This window comes from Melospiza melodia, chromosome 26, assembly GCF_035770615.1.
Source record: "Melospiza melodia melodia isolate bMelMel2 chromosome 26, bMelMel2.pri, whole genome shotgun sequence".
In the NCBI taxonomy this organism is placed as follows: Eukaryota; Metazoa; Chordata; class Aves; order Passeriformes; family Passerellidae; genus Melospiza; species Melospiza melodia.
This window is the reverse complement of record NC_086219.1, coordinates 6,417,478-6,441,317: the sequence shown is the minus strand read 5'-3', so window position 1 is coordinate 6,441,317 and position 23,840 is coordinate 6,417,478. Positions and strand designations below refer to the sequence as shown.

The 23,840-nt window shown below is 49.7% G+C and overlaps 1 protein-coding gene across 2 annotated transcripts in view; it reads right to left on the bottom strand.

Annotated features, from left to right (window-relative positions):
* The window catches only part of IGSF21 (immunoglobin superfamily member 21), a 46,740-nt gene that overhangs the window by 4,357 nt on the left and 18,543 nt on the right, over positions 1 to 23,840 (bottom strand). Inside the window, exons 2-6 of one of the 2 annotated variants that reach the window (XM_063176911.1) lie at positions 20,048 to 20,160; positions 10,710 to 10,831; positions 2,977 to 3,095; positions 2,178 to 2,293; positions 593 to 1,040 (exon numbers count right to left, since the gene is read on the bottom strand). In XM_063176911.1, coding sequence (XP_063032981.1) covers positions 593 to 1,040; positions 2,178 to 2,293; positions 2,977 to 3,095; positions 10,710 to 10,831; positions 20,048 to 20,160 — 918 coding nt within the window. Of the gene's footprint in view, positions 1 to 592; positions 1,041 to 2,177; positions 2,294 to 2,976; positions 3,096 to 10,709; positions 10,832 to 19,995; positions 20,161 to 23,840 lie in introns of those variants that run through there. The other variant, XM_063176912.1, reaches the window with a different exon arrangement.

Genomic DNA, 23,840 nt, shown 5'->3' with positions numbered 1-23,840 from the left:
TGGAGCCTCGGCATCACCACCTCTATCCCAATGCAGCCCCATGGGATCCCCATGCGTGCCTAAAGGCCCCCAAAAGAAAAGGAAAAGGAGAAAAGGAGGGAGAAAATGGGTGCAAGGGAAGCAAAACACATGGAATATAAAACAAAAACCAAAATCCTGTGGAAAATCCAGAAAAAATGTGGGGAAAATAGCAAAAAAAAAAAAAAAGAAAAAAAAGAAAAAAAAAGAAAAAAAGAAGTCAAAAATAAAAAAAGGAGCCAAAAAAAAAAAGAAAAAAAAGAAGCCAAAAATTTAAAAAAGAAAGAAAAAATGGAGAAAAAGGCAAAAAAAGTTTTAAAAACCCCAAAATTGAGAGGAAAGTCAGAAACAAAAAGGAAAGAGCAAGAAATAAAAGGAAAACAGGCCAAAAGGAGTGAAAACAAATTTAAAATACCAAAAATGGGTGAAAAAGGCAAAAATTGGAGGGAAAGGCCAAAAAATTGGGAGAAAGGCCAAAAATTAAAAGAAAAAAGCCAAAAAGAAAGAAAAAATTTCCACAAAAATGGACAAAATTACCTAAAACCCAGGAAAAGCCCCAAATCCCTTGGCTTACCTAGCGTGACCTCAGACTGCATGGGCATGGAGAGCGCCGGGTGCTTGACCTCGCAGCTGAAGAGGGCCTCGTTGTCGATTTGGGGGTTCAGGGTCCACGTGAGGGTGGCCCTGGCCTCGATGGTGCCGTCGCTGACGGGCGCGTGCGTGTGCCGGAAGTAATAGATGGGCTCGGCCATGTGCACCCAGCGCGGGAATTCCCGGCTCACAACCGTCTCGGGAATGGTTTCCGTCACCGAATCCCGCTCGGCCGCCAGCCCCCGTGGAGGATCTGCCGTGGGAAACGGGTTCCCCATTCCCAGCTCGCCGTCGGCCGCCAGGGATTTCGGCATCTTGGTGTCGTCCAGGTCGCGGTGCAGGAGGCTCCGGGGAGCCCAGCTGCTGGCGCCGGCCGGCGGCTCCGGCAGCGGGGTGGCCTCGATGGGCTCCCCGTCCCGCTTGAAGTACACCTGGAGGGGACAAAAGGGATGAGGAGTGTGGGAGTGTCCTCAGTATCCTTTCGGATGGAACCTGTGGTCATTTTTCCACTCCCAAATCCCAAAAGGTTTGGTTCATTCTCTCCCAAATCCTGAAGGTTTGGTCCTTTCCCCACTCCCAAATCCCAAAGGTTTGGTCCTTTCCCCACTCCCAAATCGCGAAGGTTTGGTTCATTCTCTCACAAATCTGAAGGTTTGGTTCATTCTCTCCCAAATCCCGAAGGTTTGGTCCTTTCCCCATTCCCAAATCCCAAAGGTTTGGTTTATTCTCTTGCAAATCTGAAGGTTTGGTTCATTGTCTCCCAAATCCCGAAGGTTTGGTCCTTTCCCCACTCCCAAATCCTGAAGGTTTGCTTTATTCTCTCGCAAATCTGAAGGTTTGGTTCATTCTCTCCCAAATCCCAAAGGTTTGGTCCTTTCTCCACTCCCAAATCCTGAAGGCTTGGTCCTTTCCCCACTTCCAAATCCTGTAGGTTTGGTTCATTCTGTCCCAAATTCCAAAGGTTTGGTTCATTCTCTCTCAAATCTCAAAAGTTTGATCCTTTCTCCACTCCCAAATCCTGAAGGTTTGGTTCATTCTCTCCCAAATCCCAAAAGGTTTGGTTCATTCTCTCCCAAATCCCGAAGGTTTGGTCCTTTCCCCACTCCCAAATCCCGAAGGTTTGCTTTATTCTCTCGCAAATCTGAAGGTTTGGTTCATTCTTTCCCAAATCCCAAAGGTTTGGTCCTTTCTCCACTCCCAAAACCCGAAGGCTTGGTCCTTTCCCCACTTCCAAATCCTGTAGGTTTGGTTAATTCTGTCCCAAATTCCAAAGGTTTGGTTCATTCTTTCTCAAATCTCAAAAGTTTGGTCCTTTCTCCACTCCCAAATCCTGAAGGTTTGTTTCATTCTCTGTTCCCCAATCCCAAAGATTTGCTTTGTTCCCTGCTCCCAAATCCCGAAGGTTTGGTCCTTTTCCCACTCCCAAATCCCACAGTCTCCACGGAAAGATGGGATCTGGGGAGCGGGTTTGGCCTGATGGAAGAGCACAAGGATCTGGTGGGTTTTACAGTGGAGGTGGTGGGTTGTTCCATGTGCCAGTGGGAGGGATGATCCCGCCGGGAGCTCACCAGGGGTGCGGGCTTCCCGCCGGACACCACACACACCAGGGTGAAGTTCTGTGCCTGGTAGCGGCTGAAGGGTGCCGGGGTGTCTGCAGCCAGCACCGAGATGGACGTTGGGGGAGCTGCAGGGGGACAGCCGGGAGGTCAGCGTGGAGTCCTCAACAACCCCCATCCCATCCTCATCCTTCATCTTCATCCCCATTATCATCCCCATTATTACCGCATCCCCATCCTCATCCTTGTTCCCATTCCCATGCCCATTCCATGCTCCCATCCCCATCCCCACCCTCAGTCCATTCCCTGTCCTAATCCCTGTCCCTATCCGTGTCCCATCCCCATCTTCATATCCATTCCCATCCCCATGGGCATCCTCATCCCTCTCCCCACACCATCCTCACCCTCATCTTCATCCCTGTCCTTGCCACTATCCTATTCCCTATCCCTGTCCTTGTCCATGTCCCTGTCATTGTTCCCATCCCTCTCCTTGTCGTCATCCCCATTCCATCCCCATCCCTATTCTGTCCCCATTTCCATCCCATCCTATCCTCATCCCCATCCCCATCCTTGCCCCCATCCCCATCCTTGTCCCCATCTTTGTCCCCTTCCCCATCCCCTTCCCCATGCCCATCCCATCCCCAGCCCATCCTCATTCCATCCCATCCCATCCCCATCCTTGTCTCCATCCCATCTCATCCCCATCCCCATCCCCACCCCTGTTCCTACCCCCGAGGACGGCAGAACGATCCCAATCCCTGAGACCCCGCAGTGGTTTTCCCTCAATCCTGATCCCGATCCCAGCACTCACCCATCACATTCAGGAACACATTCCCGGAGGCCAGGACCACCTTCTCCCGCGTGGCTCGGTCGTAGATCCCCACATGGCACTCGTAGGGACCGTTGTCCGAGATCCGGACCTCGGGAAGGCTGCGGAGGAGGGACAGTGCTCACCACTCCATCCCCACCCCGTTTTCCCCTGGGATTCATCGATCGGCACCCGGATAGAGCGGCGTTGGACAGGGATCAATAAACTCTTAATAACTCCAAAGGCTGCGGGAGGAGCTTGGGAATGCTTTAGCAGCCGGAGTTCCCCGGCACTGACAGCTCCTCCGAGGGGAAGGAATTGCGTTATTGGAAGGAGACGTGGATGGAGCACAAATCCATGGCCACAGGCATCGCCTGCCTGCGGATGCCAATGGGAAACCTTGACACCAGCCCTGTGAGGCCACTCCAGTACAGCAAATCCCAAATTCCCAGTGAACCCTGAGTGCTTATCAGTCCACCTTTTATCTGGAGGCTTTAGATAGACTTGGGAAAAACAGGAGAGGAGGAGTTGTGCCAAAGGATCCGTGCTGCTGGAGCTGGGAAATCCTGGGAGGCTGCATAGGGGCCACTTGGCTGATGGGCAACATCCCGGCTCCCTGGCCAGCAGCATCCCACAATTCTGCTCCCTGGAATCCCATTTTTCTTCTCCTCAACATCCCACTTTTCTGATCCCCAGAATCCCACATTTCTAATCCTCACCATCCCACCTTTGTGGTCCTCAGTATCCCACCTTTCTGATCCTCAGCATCCCATTTTTCTGGTCCTCACCATCCCCCTCTTTCTGCTCCTCAGCATCCCACAGTTCTGATCCCCAGAATCCCCCTTTTCCAGTCCTCACTGTGTCACCTTTCTTAACTTCACCATCCCCCCTTTCTGCTCCTCAGAATCCCATTTTTTGTCCTCAGCATCCCACCTTGTTGATCCTCAGCATCCCACTTTTCTGGTCCTTAGAATCCCACTTTTCTGTTCAGCAGCACCTTCCCGCCTCACCAGCCGGCACCATCCCACCTTTCCAGCCGGCACCATCCCCCAGTGCCAGCTGGAACGATCCCACCTTCCCAGATGGCAGCACCATCCCGCCTCTCCAGCTGGGAGCATCCTGCCTTTCCAGCCAATATCCCATCCCGCCTCTCCAGCTGGGAGCATCCCACATTTCCAGGCAGCATCATCCCACCTCTCCAGCTGGTCCCATCCCTCCTTGCTGGTCTGTGACTTCCCACCTCCCTGGCTGGAAGCACCATCCCAACTTCTCCATCTGGAAACATCCCACATTTCCAGTTGGCAATGTTATCCCACCTCACTGCATGGAAGCATCCCACCTTTCCGGTTGGAAGCATTATCCCACCTCACTGGATGGCGGCATCCTGCCTCTCCAGCAGGAAGCATCCCACCTTTGCAGTTGGCATCATCCCACTTTGTTGTGGTGTGCTGTAATGTCCCATTTTGGCCTTCCAGGTCATTTCCCCAGGTGTGCCTGTGCCTCTCTCCCTTCCCCCTTGGCCCCATGCTGAGTGAGTCCTGTCAATCAGGCTTCACGTTCCAGCAAGGCGTCGTGTGGTTGGTCAAGTTCAAAGGATGCCCCTTGTGCCCAGAGGTCATTGGCCTGTCTGGGTGTCATCTTCCCCTGAGACCCTGCCCCTCTCACCTGGTTGGTGGCTCACCTGTACCTCCCCTCCCCCTGTCCCTGAGCTTAAAAGGGTGATCAGACCATGCGGCCGATGTTCTGTTGGAGCAGTTCTTCATGTTCAGACCTCTGTAACCATGGAATAAACCTCTGGACATTAAACCCTCCAGCAGAATCCATCTCTTTTTCTCTTCACCATCGCCTGAAGCTCTCCTCCTGAGGTAAACGGGGTTCCTAACAAGCCTGGACTTGTTCAGTGCCCAGCTGCAACCACCAGCAAGCCAAGGTATCTCTGGGGTGATACACCGCAGTTGCTGCCTTTGGCCCGGCAGTGAGGGTCAGACTGGCCCAGGCACAATCTAACTGGTAATATTGGGAGCTATTTTTCCAATACCACTTCACCACCCGGGGACATCCGGCCTTTCCGGACGGAAGCATTATTCCACCTCTCCAGCTGGAAACACCCCATATTTCCAGTCGGAAGGGCTATCCCACCTCTCCAGCAGGAAATATCCCACCTTTTCAGTCAGGACCATCATCCCACCGCGATGGCTGGAAACATCCGGCCTTTCCAGTTGGAAGCGTTATCCTACCTCATTGGATGGTGGCATCCCGCCTTTCCAGTTGGCATCATCCCACCTCACCACCTGGGAACATCCCACTTTTCCAGTCAGAAGCATCATCCCACTTCTCCAGGTGGAAGCATCCCACATTTCCAGTCAGGACCATCATCCTACCTCAATGGTTGGAAGCATCCCACCTTTCCAGTCGGAAGCATTATCCCACCTCTCCAGTCGGCATCATCCCACCTCACTGCTTGGAGACATCCCACCTTTCCAGTCAGAAGCTTCAGAAGTCATCCCGCTTCTCCAGCTGGAAACATCCCACCTTTCCAGTTGTCATTATCCCATTTCTCCCACTGGAAGCATCCTGCCCCTCCAGTCAGGACCATTATCCCACCCCACCATCCAGAAGCCTCATCCAGCTTTTCCAGCAACATTCCACCTTTCCAGCTGGCACAGCCATCCCTCTGTGGTGGAGAAGAGCATCCCAGCACCATCCCACTTTCCACCTGGCAACATTCCCTCTTCCAGGGATCCATCCCACCTCTCTGGCTGGCAACATTCCCTCTTCCAGGAGATCCATCCCATCTTCTACCTGGCAGCATTCCCTCTTCCAGGAGACCCATCCCACCTTCTCGATGGCAGCATTCCCTCTTCCAAGAGATTCATCCCACCTTCCACCTGGCAGCATTCCCACTTCCAGGAGATCCATCCCACCTTCCAGCTTGCAGCATTCCCTCTTCCAGGAGATCCATCCGACCCTCTGGATGGTGATGTTCCCTCTTCCAGGAGATTCATCCCACCTTCTACCTGGCAGCATTCCTTCATTCCCTCTTCCAAGAAATCCATCCCACCTTCTCGATGGCAGCATTCCCTCTTCCAGGAGATCCATCCCATCTTCCAGCTTGCAGCATTCCCACTTCCAGGAGATCCATCCCATCTTCCAGCTTGCAGTATTCCCTCTTCCAGGAGATCCATCCCACCCTCTGGATGGTGATGTTCCCTCTTCCAGGAGATCCATCCCTTCCCTCTGGCTGGCAGAATTCCCTCTTCCAGGAGATCCATCCCACCTTCCACCTGGCAGCATTCCCACTTCCAGGAGATCCATTCCTCCTCTCCACCAGGCAGCATTCCCTCTTCCAGGAGATTCATCCCACCTTCTACCTGGCAGCATTCCTTCATTCTCTCTTCCAAGAAATCCATCCCACCTTCTCGATGGCAGCATTCCCTCTTCCAGGAGATCCATCCCATCTTCCAGCTTGCAGCATTCCCTCTTCCAGGAGATCCATCCCACCTTCTACCTGGCAGCATTCCCTCTTCCAGGAGATCCATCCAACCCTCTGGATGGTGATGTTCCCTCTTCCAGGAGATCCATCCAACCCTCTGGATGGTGATGTTCCCTCTTCCAGCAGATCCATTCCTCCTCTCTGGCTGGCAACATTCCTTCTTCCAGGAGATCCATCCCACCTCTCCAGCAGCTTCATCCCACCTCACCCACCCCATGTGGACAGGAGCAATTCCCTCATGGAGCACCCCAGTTAAAAATCCCACTCAGAGGAATTTTCCCTTCCGGGGGGATTCCAACTCCACTTTTCGCTTCTCCCAGCCCCTGGCCACCTTCCCGCTCCAAAGATCCTCCTGGAAGTGAACATTCCCTCCTTTCCATGGATACAACGCTTCCCACGGAGCCTCCACCATCTGTTCCAGGCTCCGATTATCCACGCACGGATCGGGAATCTCCCATTAGCCGCACTTCGGAGCGGCTCCGATCCCGCTCCAGCCCTTTTGGAAGGATTCCTTTGGATTTGCACGCGGATTTTGGGGCCTGGCAGACTCACTTTGGAATTCCCAAGGATGGGAGACAGGGAACAACCAGCCCTGGAAAGGCAAACGCTCCCTGGCACATCCTGGAGTTGGAAATACAGGGACAAAGGGATTTGGGAATTCCTAATGAGGGTGGAATTTTAATCGAGGGAAAGGGGAAAAAAACGGGATTGGAGGGGTTGGATCTCTCCCAGCTTTGCTCTTCATGGCACAGAGCCAGGATGGAAAGAGACGGCGCTGGAGCCCTTGGGCTGCGCTGATAAGGCCGGGAAAACGCTGATAAGGAGCGGGAAAAGGCTGATAAGGAACAGAGAAAACGCAGATGTGGCTGGCTTCTCCTGGGATAACTTCTCTGGGATGGTTCCTCCTGGGATAACCCTGATCATGAGCGGGGAAAACGCTGATAAAGCTGACTCCACCCGGGAAAAAGCTGATAAGGAGGGTTCCATGTGGGAAAACGCTGATAAGAAACCGGGAAAATGCAGAAGTGGCGGGATTCTCCCGGGATAATTCTGCCCGGGATAATGCTGATAAGGACCAGGGTAACACTGATAAGGACAGCTCCTCCTGGAATAAAGCTCCTTGGGATGGCTCCAGCTGTGTCTGAACCATGGCAAAGATTCCCAAAAAGGGAGAGAATAAATAGATGGGGGAAAAAAGGGAGAATGAACAGGAGGAAAAGCCTGGATTGGGAAATGCTTCCTCCATCCCCAAACTTTTCCTGGCTTTGCCCCAGTTCTTTGGGAGAGCCCAAAATCCAGCAGGACCTTCCCAAAAATTCCAATGACTGGGAAAAGCAGCTCTGGGAATGATCTCCTCAGGCTGGCTCCTGTTTTCCTTGGAAATAAAAGGCCATGCCATGAAAATCCTTTTCCTGCCGACATCTCCCAGCTCCATGCCCAATTTCCCGGACATTCCCGAGGCTTTCAAGTGCCTGGCACTGGGCTGGGGGAATTTTCTGCTCCCAAATTCCATTCGTTCTACAACATGTGGAGAAAGGGAGGAAAACAAGGAACTGCAGCCAGGAAAAGTGGGAGCCTTTCCTTGTCAGGTCCGGGAAATATTCCATGAGCAGGAAATGTGTGATTCCTTGTTCTCCTTCTGCAGGGATGCTTCTGATCCTTCAATCCCTCCACAGGGAATGTTTGATCCTTGTTCCTGCTCCAGGATTCTCCCAATCCTTCATTCCATGAATGTTTGATCCTTGTTTCTGCTCCAGGGATTCTCCCAAACCCTCATTCCATGAACAGGGAATATTTGATCCTTGTTCTTGCTCCAGGATTCCCCAATCCCTCATTCTGTGGAATATTTGATCCTTGTTTCTGCTCTAGGAATTGTCCCAAGCCCTCACTCCCTCCACAGGGAATGTTTGATCCTTGTTCCTGCTCCAGTGATTCTCCCAATCCCTCATTCCATGGAATATTTGATCCTTGTTCCTGCTACAGGGATTCTCCCAATCCCTCATTCCATGGAATATTTGATCCTTGTTCCTGCTCCAGGGATTCTCCCAGTCCCTCATTCCATGGAATGTTTGATCTTTGTTCCTGCTCCAGAGATTCTCCCAATCCCTCATTCCATGGAATGTTTGATCCTCGTTCCTGCTCCAGAGATTCTCCCAAACCCTCATTCCAGGGAATGTTTGATCTTTGTTCCTGCTCCAGAGATTCTCCTGATCCCTCATTCCACACACAGGGAATGTTTTAATCCACTTTAATTTTTAATTCCCTGATTTTCCCATCTGGAGGCAAGTGATGGCCAAATCCCAAGGGAAGCACTGGATTTACAGCTGGATTTACAGCTGGATTTACAGCCCTGGAGTCAGGGATGTGAAATTCCTGCCTGGAGCTGCCAAAACCTTCTCCACACAGGAGTCAGGAACGTGTTCAGCATCCAAGGAGCAGCTCCGAAGATCCAGGGAAAAAAAAAACAGGGATGGAGCAACTCTGGAGCATCCCAGGAGCATCTCCAGAGTATCTCAAGAATCCCTGGAGTATCCCTTGAGGATCCCTGGAACATCCTTGGAGCATCCTTGGAGCATCTCCAGAACATCCCCTGAGCACACTCTGAGTAACCCTTGAGTATCCCAACCATCATCTGACTCCTCTGAGAAACCTTGGAGTTCCTCCTGACCTACCTGAACATCCACGTGAAAACCCCGAGCATCTCCTGAACACTCCTGGAGTATCCTCTGAGTAACCTTGGAGTACCTCCTGACCTACCTGAACATCCACGTGAGCATTCTGAGCTTCTCCTGAGCATCTCTGGAGCATCCTCTGAGTAACCCCTGGGTGTCCTGAGCATCCCCTGACTCTCCTGATTATCCTCTGAGTAACCCTGCAGTAACTCCTGCTCTGTGTGAGAATCCCATGAGCATCCCGAGCTTCTCCTGAACATATCTGGAGTATCCTCTGAGTAACTTTGGAGTACCTCCTGACCTACCTGAACATCCACGTGAGCATTCTGAGCTTCTCCTGAACATCTCTGGAGCATCTTCTGAGTAACCTCTGGGTGTCCTGAATATCCCCTGTCTCTCCTGAGTATCCTCTGAGTAATCCTGCAGTAACTCCTCTCTGCATGAGAATCACATGAGCATCCTGAGCTTCTCCTGAACATCCCTGGAGTATCCTCTGAGTAACTTTGGAGTACCTCCTGACCTACCTGAACATCCACGTGAGCCATTCTGAGCTTCTCCTGAACATCTCTGGAGTATCCTCTGAGTAACCTTGGAGTATCCTCTGAATGACCCCTGAGTATCCTCTGAGTAAGCCCTGAGTATCCTCTGAGTGGCCCCCCAGGCACCCTGAGCATCTCCAGAGCATTCTTGGAGCATTCCTGGAGTAATCCCTGAGCATCTCCTGGCTCCTCTGAGCATCCCAAACCCCTCCTGAGCCTCTCCTGAGCAGGGCCTGAGGATCCTCCTGATCCATCCCATAATATCCCCTCCCCAGCCCCATTTCCCCACCCTTTTCCCACTCTAAATCCACGTTCATTCCACACAGCCGCTCTTTTCCTTCAGGATAAAAACCAACTCCAAACGTAGCAGGGAAAACCAGCAAAAAAACCCGAAAAATTCCCAAATTTATCCCAAAGGTTTGGGAAGGATTTCCCACTTCCCACCAGCTCATCCTATGGGATGAGCCCAGGCCATTCCGGATATTTCCAGGTGGGAAAACCTCCTGTGACCGGAGGAAATCCTAGTTTTCTTACCCCCCCATTCCAGGAAAAATGAGCTGGGAAAATCCAATCAGGAAATTCTCATTTCTAGAGGAAACAAAGCTGGAAAGAAACTGGGAGGAAGGGAATTTTCATCCCATTTTTTTCCCCCTTGGATGAAGCCTCTCCTGACCTTTTTTCCAAGCTCCAGAGTTGGTTTTAGAGCAGCGGGAATGGAGGAGGTGTGGAATCAGGAATAAACCTGGAATTCTGGAAGTGATTCCCACTTGGAATAAAAGCAAGGAGGCGCTCCCATGCCTGTTTTATAAATAAACATGGATCTGTTTTTCCCAATTTTCCCAAGCTTTGGATTTCTCTGCCCATTCCCACCTCTAAAAATCCCCATTTTTCCCACCTTTTTCCCTGAGAATCATCAGGAAAACGGGAACAACGCTTGGATGGGGTGTGGTTTCTGCTGGAATCCTTTCAACGGGGCCAAAAATAGGGAAAAAAATTGCTAAAAATTTGCATTAATAGGAACATAGGACTCACCGCACGGTGGATTGGTAAACGAGGTCTTCCCGCTTCCTGTAGTTTTCCATCTGGGAAAAGTTGGTGGAAAACATGGCATCGAAGGTGAAGATCTTCTGCTTGATGGTGCCACCGTCAGTGACCTGCGGGAAACAACCCCAGTGTCCCAAATCTGGGAATTTTGGGCCCTTTTTGGAATATTTCAAAGGGTTTTCATTCTGAGAATTTGAGTAAATTGATTTTGATTTGAATAGATTTGTTTAAATTTGAATGTATTTGTTTAGATTTGAATAGATTTATTTGCATTTTGAAATAATTTTTAATATTTTGGTATTTATTTAGATTTGGATAAATTAATTTGAATTTTAATCTGTATTAAATGGTGTAAATACATTGATTTTAATATTTTATGTTATGCATTTTGATACTTACATTAGAATTTTACTTTTTGTTTTTGTTTTTATTTTATGTTTATTTTAAGGTTTGTTTTTATTTTTATTTTGATTTTGTTTTTGTTTTATTATATAATGATTTCCACATTTATCCATTGAATCCCAGCATCTTTCATCTTGGAATTTATGGATTTATGATGCCCCTGCTGAGGTGAAATCAAAATCCACGTTTTCCATCCCGTTATTCCATTTTCCAGCTGGGAATTGTAGTTTTTTAAATGGAAAATTGCTTTTTTTAGGACTCTATTCCCTGTGCCTCCCAATGCCTCTGGATTTATCTTCCCTGCTTTTGAGGAGCTTTGGTGGAAAAATATGGAGGAAAATGGGAATTTTGAGGCTAAACCAGCTTCCAGCAGAGAGTGAAAATTCCCATTTTTTAAAATAAACCAAGAACAACAGAAGAAGATTTCAGGATTTAATCCTCAAATTCAACATTTCCCAAGGACAAAACCCCAAATCCCCACACAACACTTCGCCAAAATTCCACCGTTATTCTCTATTTCCTTTTTTCCCACTTTTTTATGGCAAAAAGTGGTGGAAAAGGAGGGAAAAAAATCCATCACTAAAAGAACTCTTCCACTTTATTATCCCAGGCTGAGGCTTTTATGGGAAAGAAATTCCACCCTAGCACGCATGTGGGATAAAGAAAAGCGGGAAAAAGGACGGGAGTTGTAAATCTCCGGCCTTGGGAAGTTTCCAGGGAACTTTCCAATGATTTTTTGTGATTTTCTTTGGGTTTGAGGAGAAACCTGGGAGCTGCTTCAGGATGGAGAAGGGATCCAAATCCAAAGGGATTTAAGGGATTCTTTTAGGATGGGGAGTGCTGGGAATGGTGGAGGTGGTGCCCATGGATCGGGAATTTGCAGCCTTGGGATTTTCCCAGCACATCTGAACAGATGTGGGTCCAAATCCTGCCCCATCCAAGGGGAGCTGGAATCACCCTCTAGGAATCCTCACAATCCCTGAGAACTGGAGGAACCGCTTCTAATCCTGAGGGAATTCCAGGAAAAGGCTCATCAGGAATTCTGTCTCTCCAGGGATCAGCCCTAATTCCAGCCTTTTATCCAGGCCTGGGGGAGATTTTTTGGGAAGAGAAACTCCATAGCAATTTGCAGCCCAACACTTCCTGCTGGGAATCAAAAAAGGAGGATAATTGAGCAGAATCCCATGGTTCCTATTCCAATGGATGTCTTCACATCCAGGAATTTTGGGAAAAGGGGCACAGGAGCACATTCCGGGTGCTGCTTCCTGCGTTATTCATAAATCCCAGGAAAAATCTCATTCCTGACAAAACTCCCTCCCCTCCACAGTGACCCGAACAAATCCCAAAATCCATTAAAATGAACATTTGCTGTTCCCAAAATCCATTCAGATCTCTGGAGTGTCCCATTAGAACGCCCAAAGGAACCAAAATCATCGGGAAGTGATGGATGTGGGATGAAAGGGCCGGAACTGGGATCTGATCCAGGCTCTGTGTGCCGAGGACGGATCAATGGATTCCCGTTCTCCAAGCAAATGGAAATGGCTCTGGAAAGAGGGAAAATTCCCTGGAGCAGCTGCAGCACTCCCAGTGTTTGCGGGGGAAGAGGAGGGGGGATGCAATGTCCACGTCAGAGACACCAGGAAAACTCTTTATCCTTGAAAACTCCAGATTTAGGATTTTCCTGCCCATACCCTGGAGAATCAACCAGGAAAACTCATTATCCTGGAAAACTCCAGATTTAGGATTTTCCTGCCCATTTCCTGGAGAATCAACCAGGAAAACTCATTATCCTGGAAAACTCCAGATTTAGGATTTTCCTGCCCATTTCCTGGAGAATCACAACATTGGGAAAAACTCCTCATCCTGGAAAACTCCTGGTTTAGGATTTTCCTGGCCATTCCCTGGAGAATCAACTGGAGAAAACTCATTATCCTGGAAAACTTTGAATTTAGGTTTTTCCCTCTCATACCCTAGAGAATCAACCAGGAAAATACTTTATCCTGGAAAACTCCAAATTTAGGATTTTTCTGCCCATTCCCTGGAGAATCAACTGGAAAAAACTCAATATCCTGGAAAATTCATTGTTTCACTTTTTCCTGCTCATTCTCTGGAGAATCAACGCAGAAAACTCTATCCTGGAAAACTCCAGATTTAGGATTTTCCTGGCCATTCCCTGGAGAAGCAAACAGGAAAATTTGTTATCCTGGAAAACTCCTGGTTTAGGTTTTTTCCTGCCTCCCTCACCCATTCCCTGGGAATCACAACCAATGGGAAAAATTCATTATGCTGGAAAACTCTGGATTTAGATTTTCCCATACTTCAGGGATACCACACAGAGTAATTCCCATACTCCAGGGATACTACCAGGAGCAATGCCAGGGCCCTGCTCCCTGCAATCCCAGTTCATTCCCTTCCCGCTAATTACCCTGAGCACCAAACTCTAATTAATGGAGGCAGAGCTCTGCGGGCTTCCCTCCATTCCCACCCTTTCTGGACATCCCAGGAATCCCACACAGCACCAGGGAATGATGTCTGACACCTCAAATCCACCAAACCCTGTTTGCAATTCCCAAATTCCCATTTTCCAAGCCCAGCCCAACCCAGCTCGCCTTCCTTTCCTGCTGCATGGAGCCAGATTGGAGCCTCCAAGGATTTCCCCTCCCTCTCCTGCTTCCCTGTTATTTTTCCTGAGCTCCACTGGGAAAAGAAGTCATTTTCCCAGTTTCCATCCTGGAACCAACTACACAAATCTGGTGCAACCCCAGAGATGCCTGCACTGGGACCAAGGAACAGCTCTGGGTGTTCCCAGCCTCATTCCGAGCGGATTCTGCCACCCCATCTCCTGCTAAGGCTTTCTCAGGAGCTCTCCAGGTGCAGATCCGTGTTCACACCTGTTCCCGGGAACATCACACCTTGCGGAGGTGTTGGGAGTGTTGGATGTTAATTAACGCCTCCACCCGCGGGATGTGTTCCTGTTTATTCTGGGAAAAATTCCCTCTGCTCGTCCCGGGAATGCTGAAATTGGCGGCGTTCCAGCAGCTGAGGGGCTTCCCAGCAGGAGGAAAGGGTTGTCCCTGTCTGTCCCTCCTCCCTGGGAATCCAGGGGAATCGCTGGAATTGTGGGTACTGGTTGCAATGTGAGGCTTCTCTGTGGGGTTTCACCAGTGGGATGAGGATCCTCAGTCTCGGAGTGCACAGATCCCAATGGGATCACCCACCCGGGAGTTATGGATCCATCCCAGGGGTTATAGATGTACCCTGTGGGTTATGGACCTATCCCATGGGTTATAGATACATCCCAGGGGTTACGGATCCATCCCCTGTGTTATGGATTTATCCCACAGGTTACGGATCCATCCCATGGGTTATGGATCTGTCCCATGGGTTATGGATCCATCCTAGGGGCTATGGATATACCCTGTGGGTTAATGGATATATCCCAGGGGTTACAGATCCATCCCAGGGGTTATGAACCCATCCTGTGGGTTATGGATTCATCCCATGAATTATGGATCCATCCCAGGGGTTATGGATCCATCCCATGGGTTATTGTTTGGATCCATCCCATGGGTTATTGTTTCATCCCATGTGTTAAGGATTTATCCCACAGGTTATGCATCTATCCCAGGGGTTATGGATCCATCCTGTGGGTTATGGATTATTGAAGTGAAGGGAGACGACCATCCGATTGATGAGCATCGACTCCGATTTATTGATTAAATCAGTCACCTTTTATAATGGTGTTCATTAACTTCATGCATATTGCAAAATCCAAGCTCACGATAGGTTACAGAGAAAACTCTAACCCCTCCTTTTGTTTTACAATACCTGTGGTTTGTTTATTGAAAACAGGACCAGCGTTCTCACTGTGATAGGAAAAGTTCTCAAAACCTTCATATCTGTTCCCAGAGCAGCTATCTGTTCCCAGAGAGCCCAAGGACAGAATGTTTTGCCTGTTATGGGAAGACGGTCTGAGAATCTTATTGTTTATAAAGTGGTGCTTGAGAGCCTAATTATTTACAGAATCAAGCCTGGGAAATGCTGCTTTACAGCTACCTTTTACTTTTCCCTCAGCTGTAAACCTTCATGGCCTCTTTCTTCAAGCCATGCTTGAACCAGACTCTCCACAATGGATGTACCATGTGGGTTATGGATCCATCCCATGTGTTATGGATTTGTCCCACAGGTTATGGATTCATCCCATGGGTTATAGATGTATCCTGTGGGTTATGAATCTATCCCATGGGTTATGAATCCATCCCATGGATCTCTCCCATGGGTTATGGATATACCATGTGGGTTATGGGTCTATCCCATGGGTTATAGATACATTCCAGGGGTTGGAGTTAGGAATTCATCCCATAGGTTATGGATTCATCTCATGGGTTACGGATCCATCCCATGGGTTATGGATCCATCCTAGGGGCTATGGATGTACCCTGTGGGTTATGGATATATCCCAGGAGTTACAGATCCATCCCAGGGGTTATGGACCCATCCTGTGGGTTATGGATCTATCCCATGAATTATGGATCCATCCCAGGGGTTATGGATCCATCCCATGGGTTATTGTTTCATCCCATGGGTTAAGGATTTATCCCACAGGTTATGCATCTATCCCAGGGGTTATGGATTCATCCCGGGGGTTATGGATCCATCCTGTGGGTTAGGGATGTACCATGTGGGTTATGGATCCATCCCATGTGTTATGGATTTGTCCCACAGGTTATGGATTCATCCCATGGGTTATAGATGTATCCTGTGGGTTATGAATCTATCCCATGGGTTATGAATCCATCCCATGGATCCATCCCATGGGTTATGGATATACCATGTGGGTTATGGGTCTATCCCACAGGTTATGAATACATTCCAGGGGTTGGAGTTATGGATTCACCCCATAGGTAATGGATTCATCCCCTGGGTTATGGATCTATCCCAGGGGTTATGGATTCATCCCCGGGGTTATGGATGCACCCTGTGGGTTATGGATATATCCCAGGGGTTACAGATCCATCCCAGGGGTTATGGACCCATCCTGTGGGTTATGGATCTATCCCATGGGTTATAGATGTATCCTGTGGGTTATGAATCTATCCCATGGGTTATGAATCCATCCCGGGGGTTATGGATCCATCCTGTGGGTTATGGATGTACCATGTGGGTTATGGATCCATCCCATGTGTTATGGATTTGTCCCACAGGTTATGGATTCATCCCATGGGTTATAGATGTATCCTGTGGGTTATGAATCTATCCCATGGGTTATGAATCCATCCCATGGATCCATCCCATGGGTTATGGATATACCATGTGGGTTATGGGTCTATCCCACAGGTTATGAATACATTCCAGGGGTTGGAGTTATGGATTCACCCCATAGGTAATGGATTCATCCCCTGGGTTATGGATCTATCCCAGGGGTTATGGATTCATCCCCGGGGTTATGGATGCACCCTGTGGGTTATGGATATATCCCAGGGGTTACAGATCCATCCCAGGGGTTATGGACCCATCCTGTGGGTTATGGATCTATCCCATGGGTTATAGATGTATCCTGTGGGTTATGAATCTATCCCATGGGTTATGAATCCATCCCATGGATCTATCCCATGGGTTATGGATATACCATGTGGGTTATGGGTCTATCCCACAGGTTATGAATACATTCCAGGGGTTGGAGTTATGGATTCATCCCCGGGGTTATGGATGTACCATGTGGGTTACGGATCCGTCCCAGGGGTTACGAATCCATTACAGGGGTTAGGGATCCATCCCACAGGATCCATCCCAGGGGTTATTCCCAACTCCAATCCCCACCAAAGCGCTGCCATTGGCTTTTCCTCCTCTCTCCCCCTTTTCCCTGCCCCTTCCCGCCCCTGGAGCAGCTCAGATCCCTCAGACTCCAGGAGCTCCTTCTGCTCCCTGTCCAATAAATCACGGGAACGAGGAGCCGGGCGTGACCCCAATCCAGCGCTCCGGAGCCACATTCCTGTGATTTACGGGTGGAATAAACGGAACCCACAGCTCCAGAGGCTCCGCCCCGGCTCTCCCAGATCCATCCATCACCTCCAACACCCCGGAGCTGCCACTGGAGCTTTGGGAAGCTGAAAAAGTCTGGGAGTGAGGCAAGACAGGGAGAAAAATGGGAAAAAAGCCCTTAAAATCAGGAAGGAATTGGGCAAATCCTGGGATGCTCCACGAAAAACCCAACTTCCCAAACCTGGGAAACGTCCTGGGAAAGGAGCAAGAGGGAAGGAGGGGTAAAAAACCCTGGGAGATTTGTGGGGATGAAAATCAAATCTGGGATATTTCTGCCCTTCCCTTTGCCTCCGAGGTTTCTCGGAGCATCGTTTGCTCCGGAGCAGCAGCCGCTCCCACATCCCTGCTCGCAGGGGGGATTATGCAAATCCAGCTCCCGGGAAAGTGGGTTAATCCAATATTACCCAGTGGAAAAGGGAAGGAAAAACCTGGTGGAGACGGCGGAGCCAGCAGACAAAAAATTTCTCCCTAAAATAAGGAGGGAAGTGAAATCAATTCCAAGCTGGTATTTTGGATTTGGGGCAAGTTTTGGGTTCTGTTCCCTGCCTGTCCAGCATTTAGGGGTCCATCCATAAATAATTATTGGAAAATCCATCTCAGATTCCATGGAGAATTCCACCACATTCCAACAGCTGGATTTGCTCCCATCCTTTCCCTGTTCATAAATCTGGAAATGCAGGAGAGCATTGGGGAAAGGCAGCTCCTTGTTCAGGGAGCGGAACAGGATGGGAAATCCAAGGAAAAATATTCCCAGCTGCTCCATCTGATGCCGCCGGCACCACTCGCCCTCTCTTTGCCTCCTCCAGGAGTTTTCCCTGGAAAACTTCAGGTTTTCTTGGATAAAACCCTTTATAGTTGGCAGCTTATCCCAAATTTCCCTGGAGAAAGCTCAGGATTGATGAACCTGAGGCTGGATCAAGGCTTGGGAAGGATGATCCAGGGGCAGCTCCAGCCTCCAAATCCTTCCTTTCCCAAAGAAAACCAGGCTCCAAATCCCCCTTTTCCCAAAGAAAACCAACATCCAAATCCTTTCTTTCCCGAATAAAATCACTCTCAAAATTCCTCTTTCCAAATAAAACTGGCCCCCATATTCACCTTTCCAAAATAAAACCAGCATCCAAATCCTTCCTTTCCCAAACAAAACCAACCTCCAAATCCTCCCTTTCCCAAATTAATACAACATCCAAATCCTTCATTTCCCAAATAAATCAGTCTCAAAATTCCCCTTTCCCAAATAAAACCAGGCTCCAAATTCCTTCATTTCCCAAATAAAACTGGCCCTCAAATTTCCTTTCCCAAATAAAGCCAGGCTCCAAATCCTTCATTTCCCAAATAAAACTGGCCCTCAAATTACCTTTCCCAAGTAAAACCAGGCTCCAACTTCCCCATTAACAAAAAAAGCCAGTGTCCAAATCCCTCCCTTTCCCAAATAAAGCCAGGCTCCAAATGCTTCATTTCCCAAATAAAACCAGGCTCTAAATTCCACATTCCCAAATAAAATGAGACTCCAAATCCCCCCCTTTCCCAAATAAAACCAGGCTCAAAATTCCCCTTTCCCAAATAAAACCAGGAACTTCCCTCCTTATTTTAGGGAGAAATTCAACATCCTAAATTCCCAAACATATTTGGAACAGGGAAAGTTTGGAGTTTTTTATAAACCTCTACATGAAGAACCCCAAACTCCCGATATCCCAAATTTTCTCCATTCCTCCCTTTTCCCCATCATTTTCCACCTGCCAAGCTCTTGGCAGAGCAGTCCCAACCTCAACTCCAACTCCAAATCCCAACTCAATCCTGAACTATCCCTAAACCCACCTGGCAGCCACTCCAAAAAAAAAAAAAAAATATGGGGGCTCCATGTGGAGCCCAAATCCAATGGTGACCCCAAATCCCAATGATTCCAAATCCCGCTGATCCCAAATCCCGATGATGCCAAGTCCCGATGATTCCAAATCCCAATGAACCCAAATCCCAATGAACCCAAATCCTGACGATTCCAAATCCCAAAGATTCCAAATCCCAATGAACCCAAATCCTGACGATTCCAAATCCCGAAGATTCCAAATCCCAATGAACCCAAATCCTGATGATTCCAAATCCCAAAGATTCCAAATCCCAATGAACCCAAATCCTGACGATTCCAAATCCCGAAGATTCCAAATCCCAATGAACCCAAATCCTGATGATTCCAAATCCCGAAGATTCCAAATCCCAATGAACCCAAATCCTGACGATTCCAAATCCCAAAGATTCCAAATCCCAATGAACCCAAATCCTGACAATTCCAAATCCCAAAGATTCCAAATCCCAATGAACCCAAATCCTGACAATTCCAAATCCCGAAGATTCCAAATCCCAATGAACCCAAATCCTGATGATTCCTAATCCCGAAGATTCCAAATCCCAATGAACCCAAATCCTGATGATTCCAAATCCCGCTGATCCCAAATCCCGATGATGCCAAGTCCCGATGATTCCAAATCCAAATGAACCCAAATCCCAATGAACCCAAATCCTGATGATTCCAAATCCAAATGAACCCAAATCCCAATGAACCCAAATCCTGATGATTCCAAATCCCGAAGATTCCAAATCCCAATGAACCCAAATCCTGACGATTCCAAATCCCAAAGATTCCAAATCCCAATAAACCCAAATCCTGACAATTCCAAATCCCGATGATCCCAAAACCATCCTGCATGCCTCCCAGCCTCATTTCCCACGTCCAGCCCAGCTGCCTCCCTCCTCCTCCTCCTCCTCCTCCTCCCAGGAATTGATATTCCCATCAGCCCGAGCTCCGTCTGCTTTTCCTGCCTCATCCAGCCCTGACCTTCTGTTCCCGGCCGGCTCCGCATTCCCATTCCCGAGGCGTCGGAGCTCACCCGGTACCAGACGATCTCCCGCATTTTCCCGTCGGTTTTGAAGTTGCATTTCAGGGTCACGGCATCTCCCACCACCACCGGGGGCAGGGGCTCGATGCTGACGGTCAGATATCCTGGAAAAGTGGGGGGGAAAAAAGGCAGGGAAAGAAAAGAGAGCTGAGCTCCAGGGAAGTTTGGAATTGGTGGTTTCCAGGGATTTTATGGGTTAATGGCACTGTTGGATGCCAGGGAAAGCCCTGATCACTCACAGGGCCACCCCAATGATCCCAAAAAAAGCCAAAATTGTAGGAAATTATTCCTGAATTTGGGAAAATCCCAGCTGCCATTCCCACTGCAAATTCCCATCTTTCCTATGGCTTTGCCTTGGGCTCAATTGTCTCTCCCCTGAGCTTGCACAAAACTTCCCAAATTCCTCATTCCCGGTGGGAATTCCCCAACAGCTTCCCCCAAGGATGCACGACCCCCACCCAGGGGTTTTCCAGCTCCTTCCTCATCTCCCCACTTCCAGATTCCAGATCCATCCTCACTCCAGAGGGAAATACAGAGCTGATGGGCAGCTCCATCCATTCCTTTTGTCCCTCTTTCCCCTCAATTTGTTGGGAAATTGGGAGCAGGAAGCAGCCGGGGGGCAGCAGGGACGGGAATTGCATTCCTGGTATGTTTTCCTGCCTTTCCTGAGACTGTTGGGAATTGATGGATTAACAGCCTGGCAAATCCCAGGCATCCTTCCCTGTTTGACACTGGGACATCCCAAAAAACCCCCTCACCCACTCCAAATTCCTTTTTTTTAAATCTCTCCTTGCACCAGGTGGGAAAAGAGCCAAGAGAAAGGCCGGGAAACAGGAGCAGGTTTGGAAACGGGGCTGGAAATCAGAGATTCCTTTGTGGAAGATGCCCTGGGAGGGCAGAGGGTGAGTTCCCGGGAATTTTTGTGCCTCCCAGGCAGTGATCCTGAGGCTCAGCATTCCTTGTAAAACAACTTGGAGGTGTTTGTGCCATAAATCCCAGGCACGACCTGCGGGAGAACACGCTCCGGGAACACGTGCCGGCTGCGGCAGCAGGGCAGCGTGGCCTGGAATATTGAACACCGGGAAAAAGCCGGAAAATCCCGTTTTGTGCTGCTTTCGGGGGCTGCGGGAACAGCTCTGCACAAGGAAATATGCTGGGGAAAAAATGGATTTTTGGGATTGTTTGGGGGAAGGGCTGAGGGTTAAATCTCTTTTCAGCCCCAAATGATGCTTGGAATGAGGGAATTTTGGGGTTGCATCCCAGAATCCTGGTTTTCCCGGCTGGGAGCGACCCAAATCCTGGTCAACATTCCCAGTCCGCCCAGGGCCGGCTCCTTTCCAGCCTCTCCCTGCCTGTCCAGAGTTTATTTTTGTTCCTAAAGCGGGGATTAAATCCCTGTGACTGCCAAGGCTGCACGAGGGCCCCTTGGATTCGGGGCTGTGCGGATGGAAAAGGCAGGAACGGGAGGAGGAGGAGGAGGGAGGGAGGGAGGAAGGGCGGCCGAGGTCTCTCCGGCTGCCCCGATTCCCCTCGCTCGGCTTTTGACATTTCCGAACGCCGGGATGAGCAACAGGCACGGGAAAGCGGCGGGGAAGGAGGGGGATGAGCAAATCCTTGGCAGCGCGGCAGGATCCGCCCCAAGGAATTGGGGATGGAGCCTCCGTGCGTGCGGAAGAGCTCTGGCTTCCCATGGAGCCCCCGGGTGGGATCGCAGCTCCCGCCTTTCCCCGGATCAGCCGCAGATTAAAGGGAGCCGGGGAGGAGCTGGCAAAGCTGGAGCAAAGATCCAGGAGTTCCCAGCTCAGCATTTCTGGATGGTTTCTATCCCTTTTCCCATGTTATTCCCTTCCATACCCATGCACATCCATGCAAAACCATCCCCAGTGCAGTCCAGGGCAGAGATTGGATTTTCCCCCTGTCCATGGGATCCAGGAGTTCCCAGCTCAGCATTTCTGGATGTTTTCCATCCCTTTTCCCACATTATTCCCTTCCAGACCTGTGCACGTCCATGCAAAACCATCCCCATCGCAGTCCAGAGCAGAGATTGGATTGTCCCCCTGTCTGTGGGATCCAGGGGTTCCCAGCTCAGCATTTCTGAATGATTTCCATCCCTTTTCCCACATTATTCCCTTCCAGAAATGTGCATTTCCATGGGAAAGGGATCCATCCCCATCCCAGTCCAGCCAAGGCTTTTGGTGGTGTTTAGACCTTTCCCTGATTTTTGGTGGATTTTTAAAATCAAAAAGAACCAAGCTTGGGATGGCCCCGCCACTCCCATGCAACAAATCTACCCATCCAAGCATTTTTCCAAGGAAATCCCCTCCAAACCTATCCCTGACCTGCATCTTCTGGGTGGCCAAAAAAAAACCCCCAAAATTGGAATTTTTCCTCTCACTGTTTCCTCCATGTGCTGGAAAACCATTCAGAGCTGGCATTGTGAGCAGCTTCCACCCATATTCCTGGGAATTCTGGCTTGGCTGGGCCTTAAATCCAGACATTTGGTCCCTAAAAACACCAGGGTGGAACCACAGGATGCTCCCAAACTTCTCCTGCATGGAAGCTCTGGAGCTCCAGGATTTATTGCTGTGGTGTTGTGGGATCAGGATCCCATGGACAGCTGATTCCAGAGCCCTGACTAGGCCTGGAAAAGGCAGGAAAGGGAAAATTCAAACACTTCAAGAGCAATTCTGCCCAAATCCAGTGCAAAACCAGCCCAGAAGTTGTGGAAAAGAAGGAGACAAGAGGGAGAGGGAAACAGATGCCGAGTCCCCACAGGAGCCGGCCAAGGATGCGTGGAGAGGAGGGGGAAAAGCGGGAAAACAAAGGGAAATAAAGCAGGGATCCAGATGGAGCCGTCCAGACCCCGCTGCTTGGCTGCGGCTGACGTGCGAATCCCATCCCTCATCCTCGCCTTCCCTTCGCCTCCCAACAGGGAACAACTGCCAGGTGCCAGCGCTGCTCCAAAGCCTCTCTCAGCTCCCTTTTTTTTTGGGGGATTTACTGAGGAGAACAAAGCGGCCGTGACGGGAACGGCCGGGTGGGAAGAACTCTTCGGAAAAGAAGAGCCCATCCCAAATTTATGAAATTTTTGTCATCCCTCTCGTTATCAGCGTCCCTTTATCAGCGTCCCCTTCTCAGCCTCGCTCCGCTTCCCCTTTGCTCTTTTCAATCCGAGATTTTTCCAGAGAATGCCGGGCCCGGCCTCCCCCGGATCAGATTCAGCCCTCTGGAAATTCATCCCTCTGATTAGATGGCAGCCCTGGGGAGGAGAGGATATTTTTGCTGGCGATCGCTGGGAATTCTGGCACCGTCCAGTTTAAGGGGGATTTTAAAAAAAGGGAAAAGGGAAGGAGGGGGAGGAGAGGGGGAAGGGAGGGATAAAGGAAATGTCCTTTGAAATCGGGAGTGACGCGTTCATAAAGGAGAGCATTGGAACAAGCTCGGTGCTTCCAATTACAAAAGAGCTCCCAGGGATGAGGCAGGAATTGCTCCAGCCCTGGAAGTGTGGGATGCTGGATTAAAACCCCATTTCCAGCCCTTTCCAGAATTCTGTGGGGATTTCTGCCCGCAAACGCAGCTGGACACTCCATGGGAATGGCCAGGGCAGCTGGAATCCCTCCGAGATTCCTGGGAAGGGTGGGATGGGATGGGATGGGATGGGATGGGATGGGATGGGATGGGATGGGATGGGATGGGATGGGATGGGATGGGAATGTCCCAAGGAAAGGCCATGGAGAAATGGAGCACCACAGGAAGCCCCTTCCACATCCTCCCCGGGTGCCTG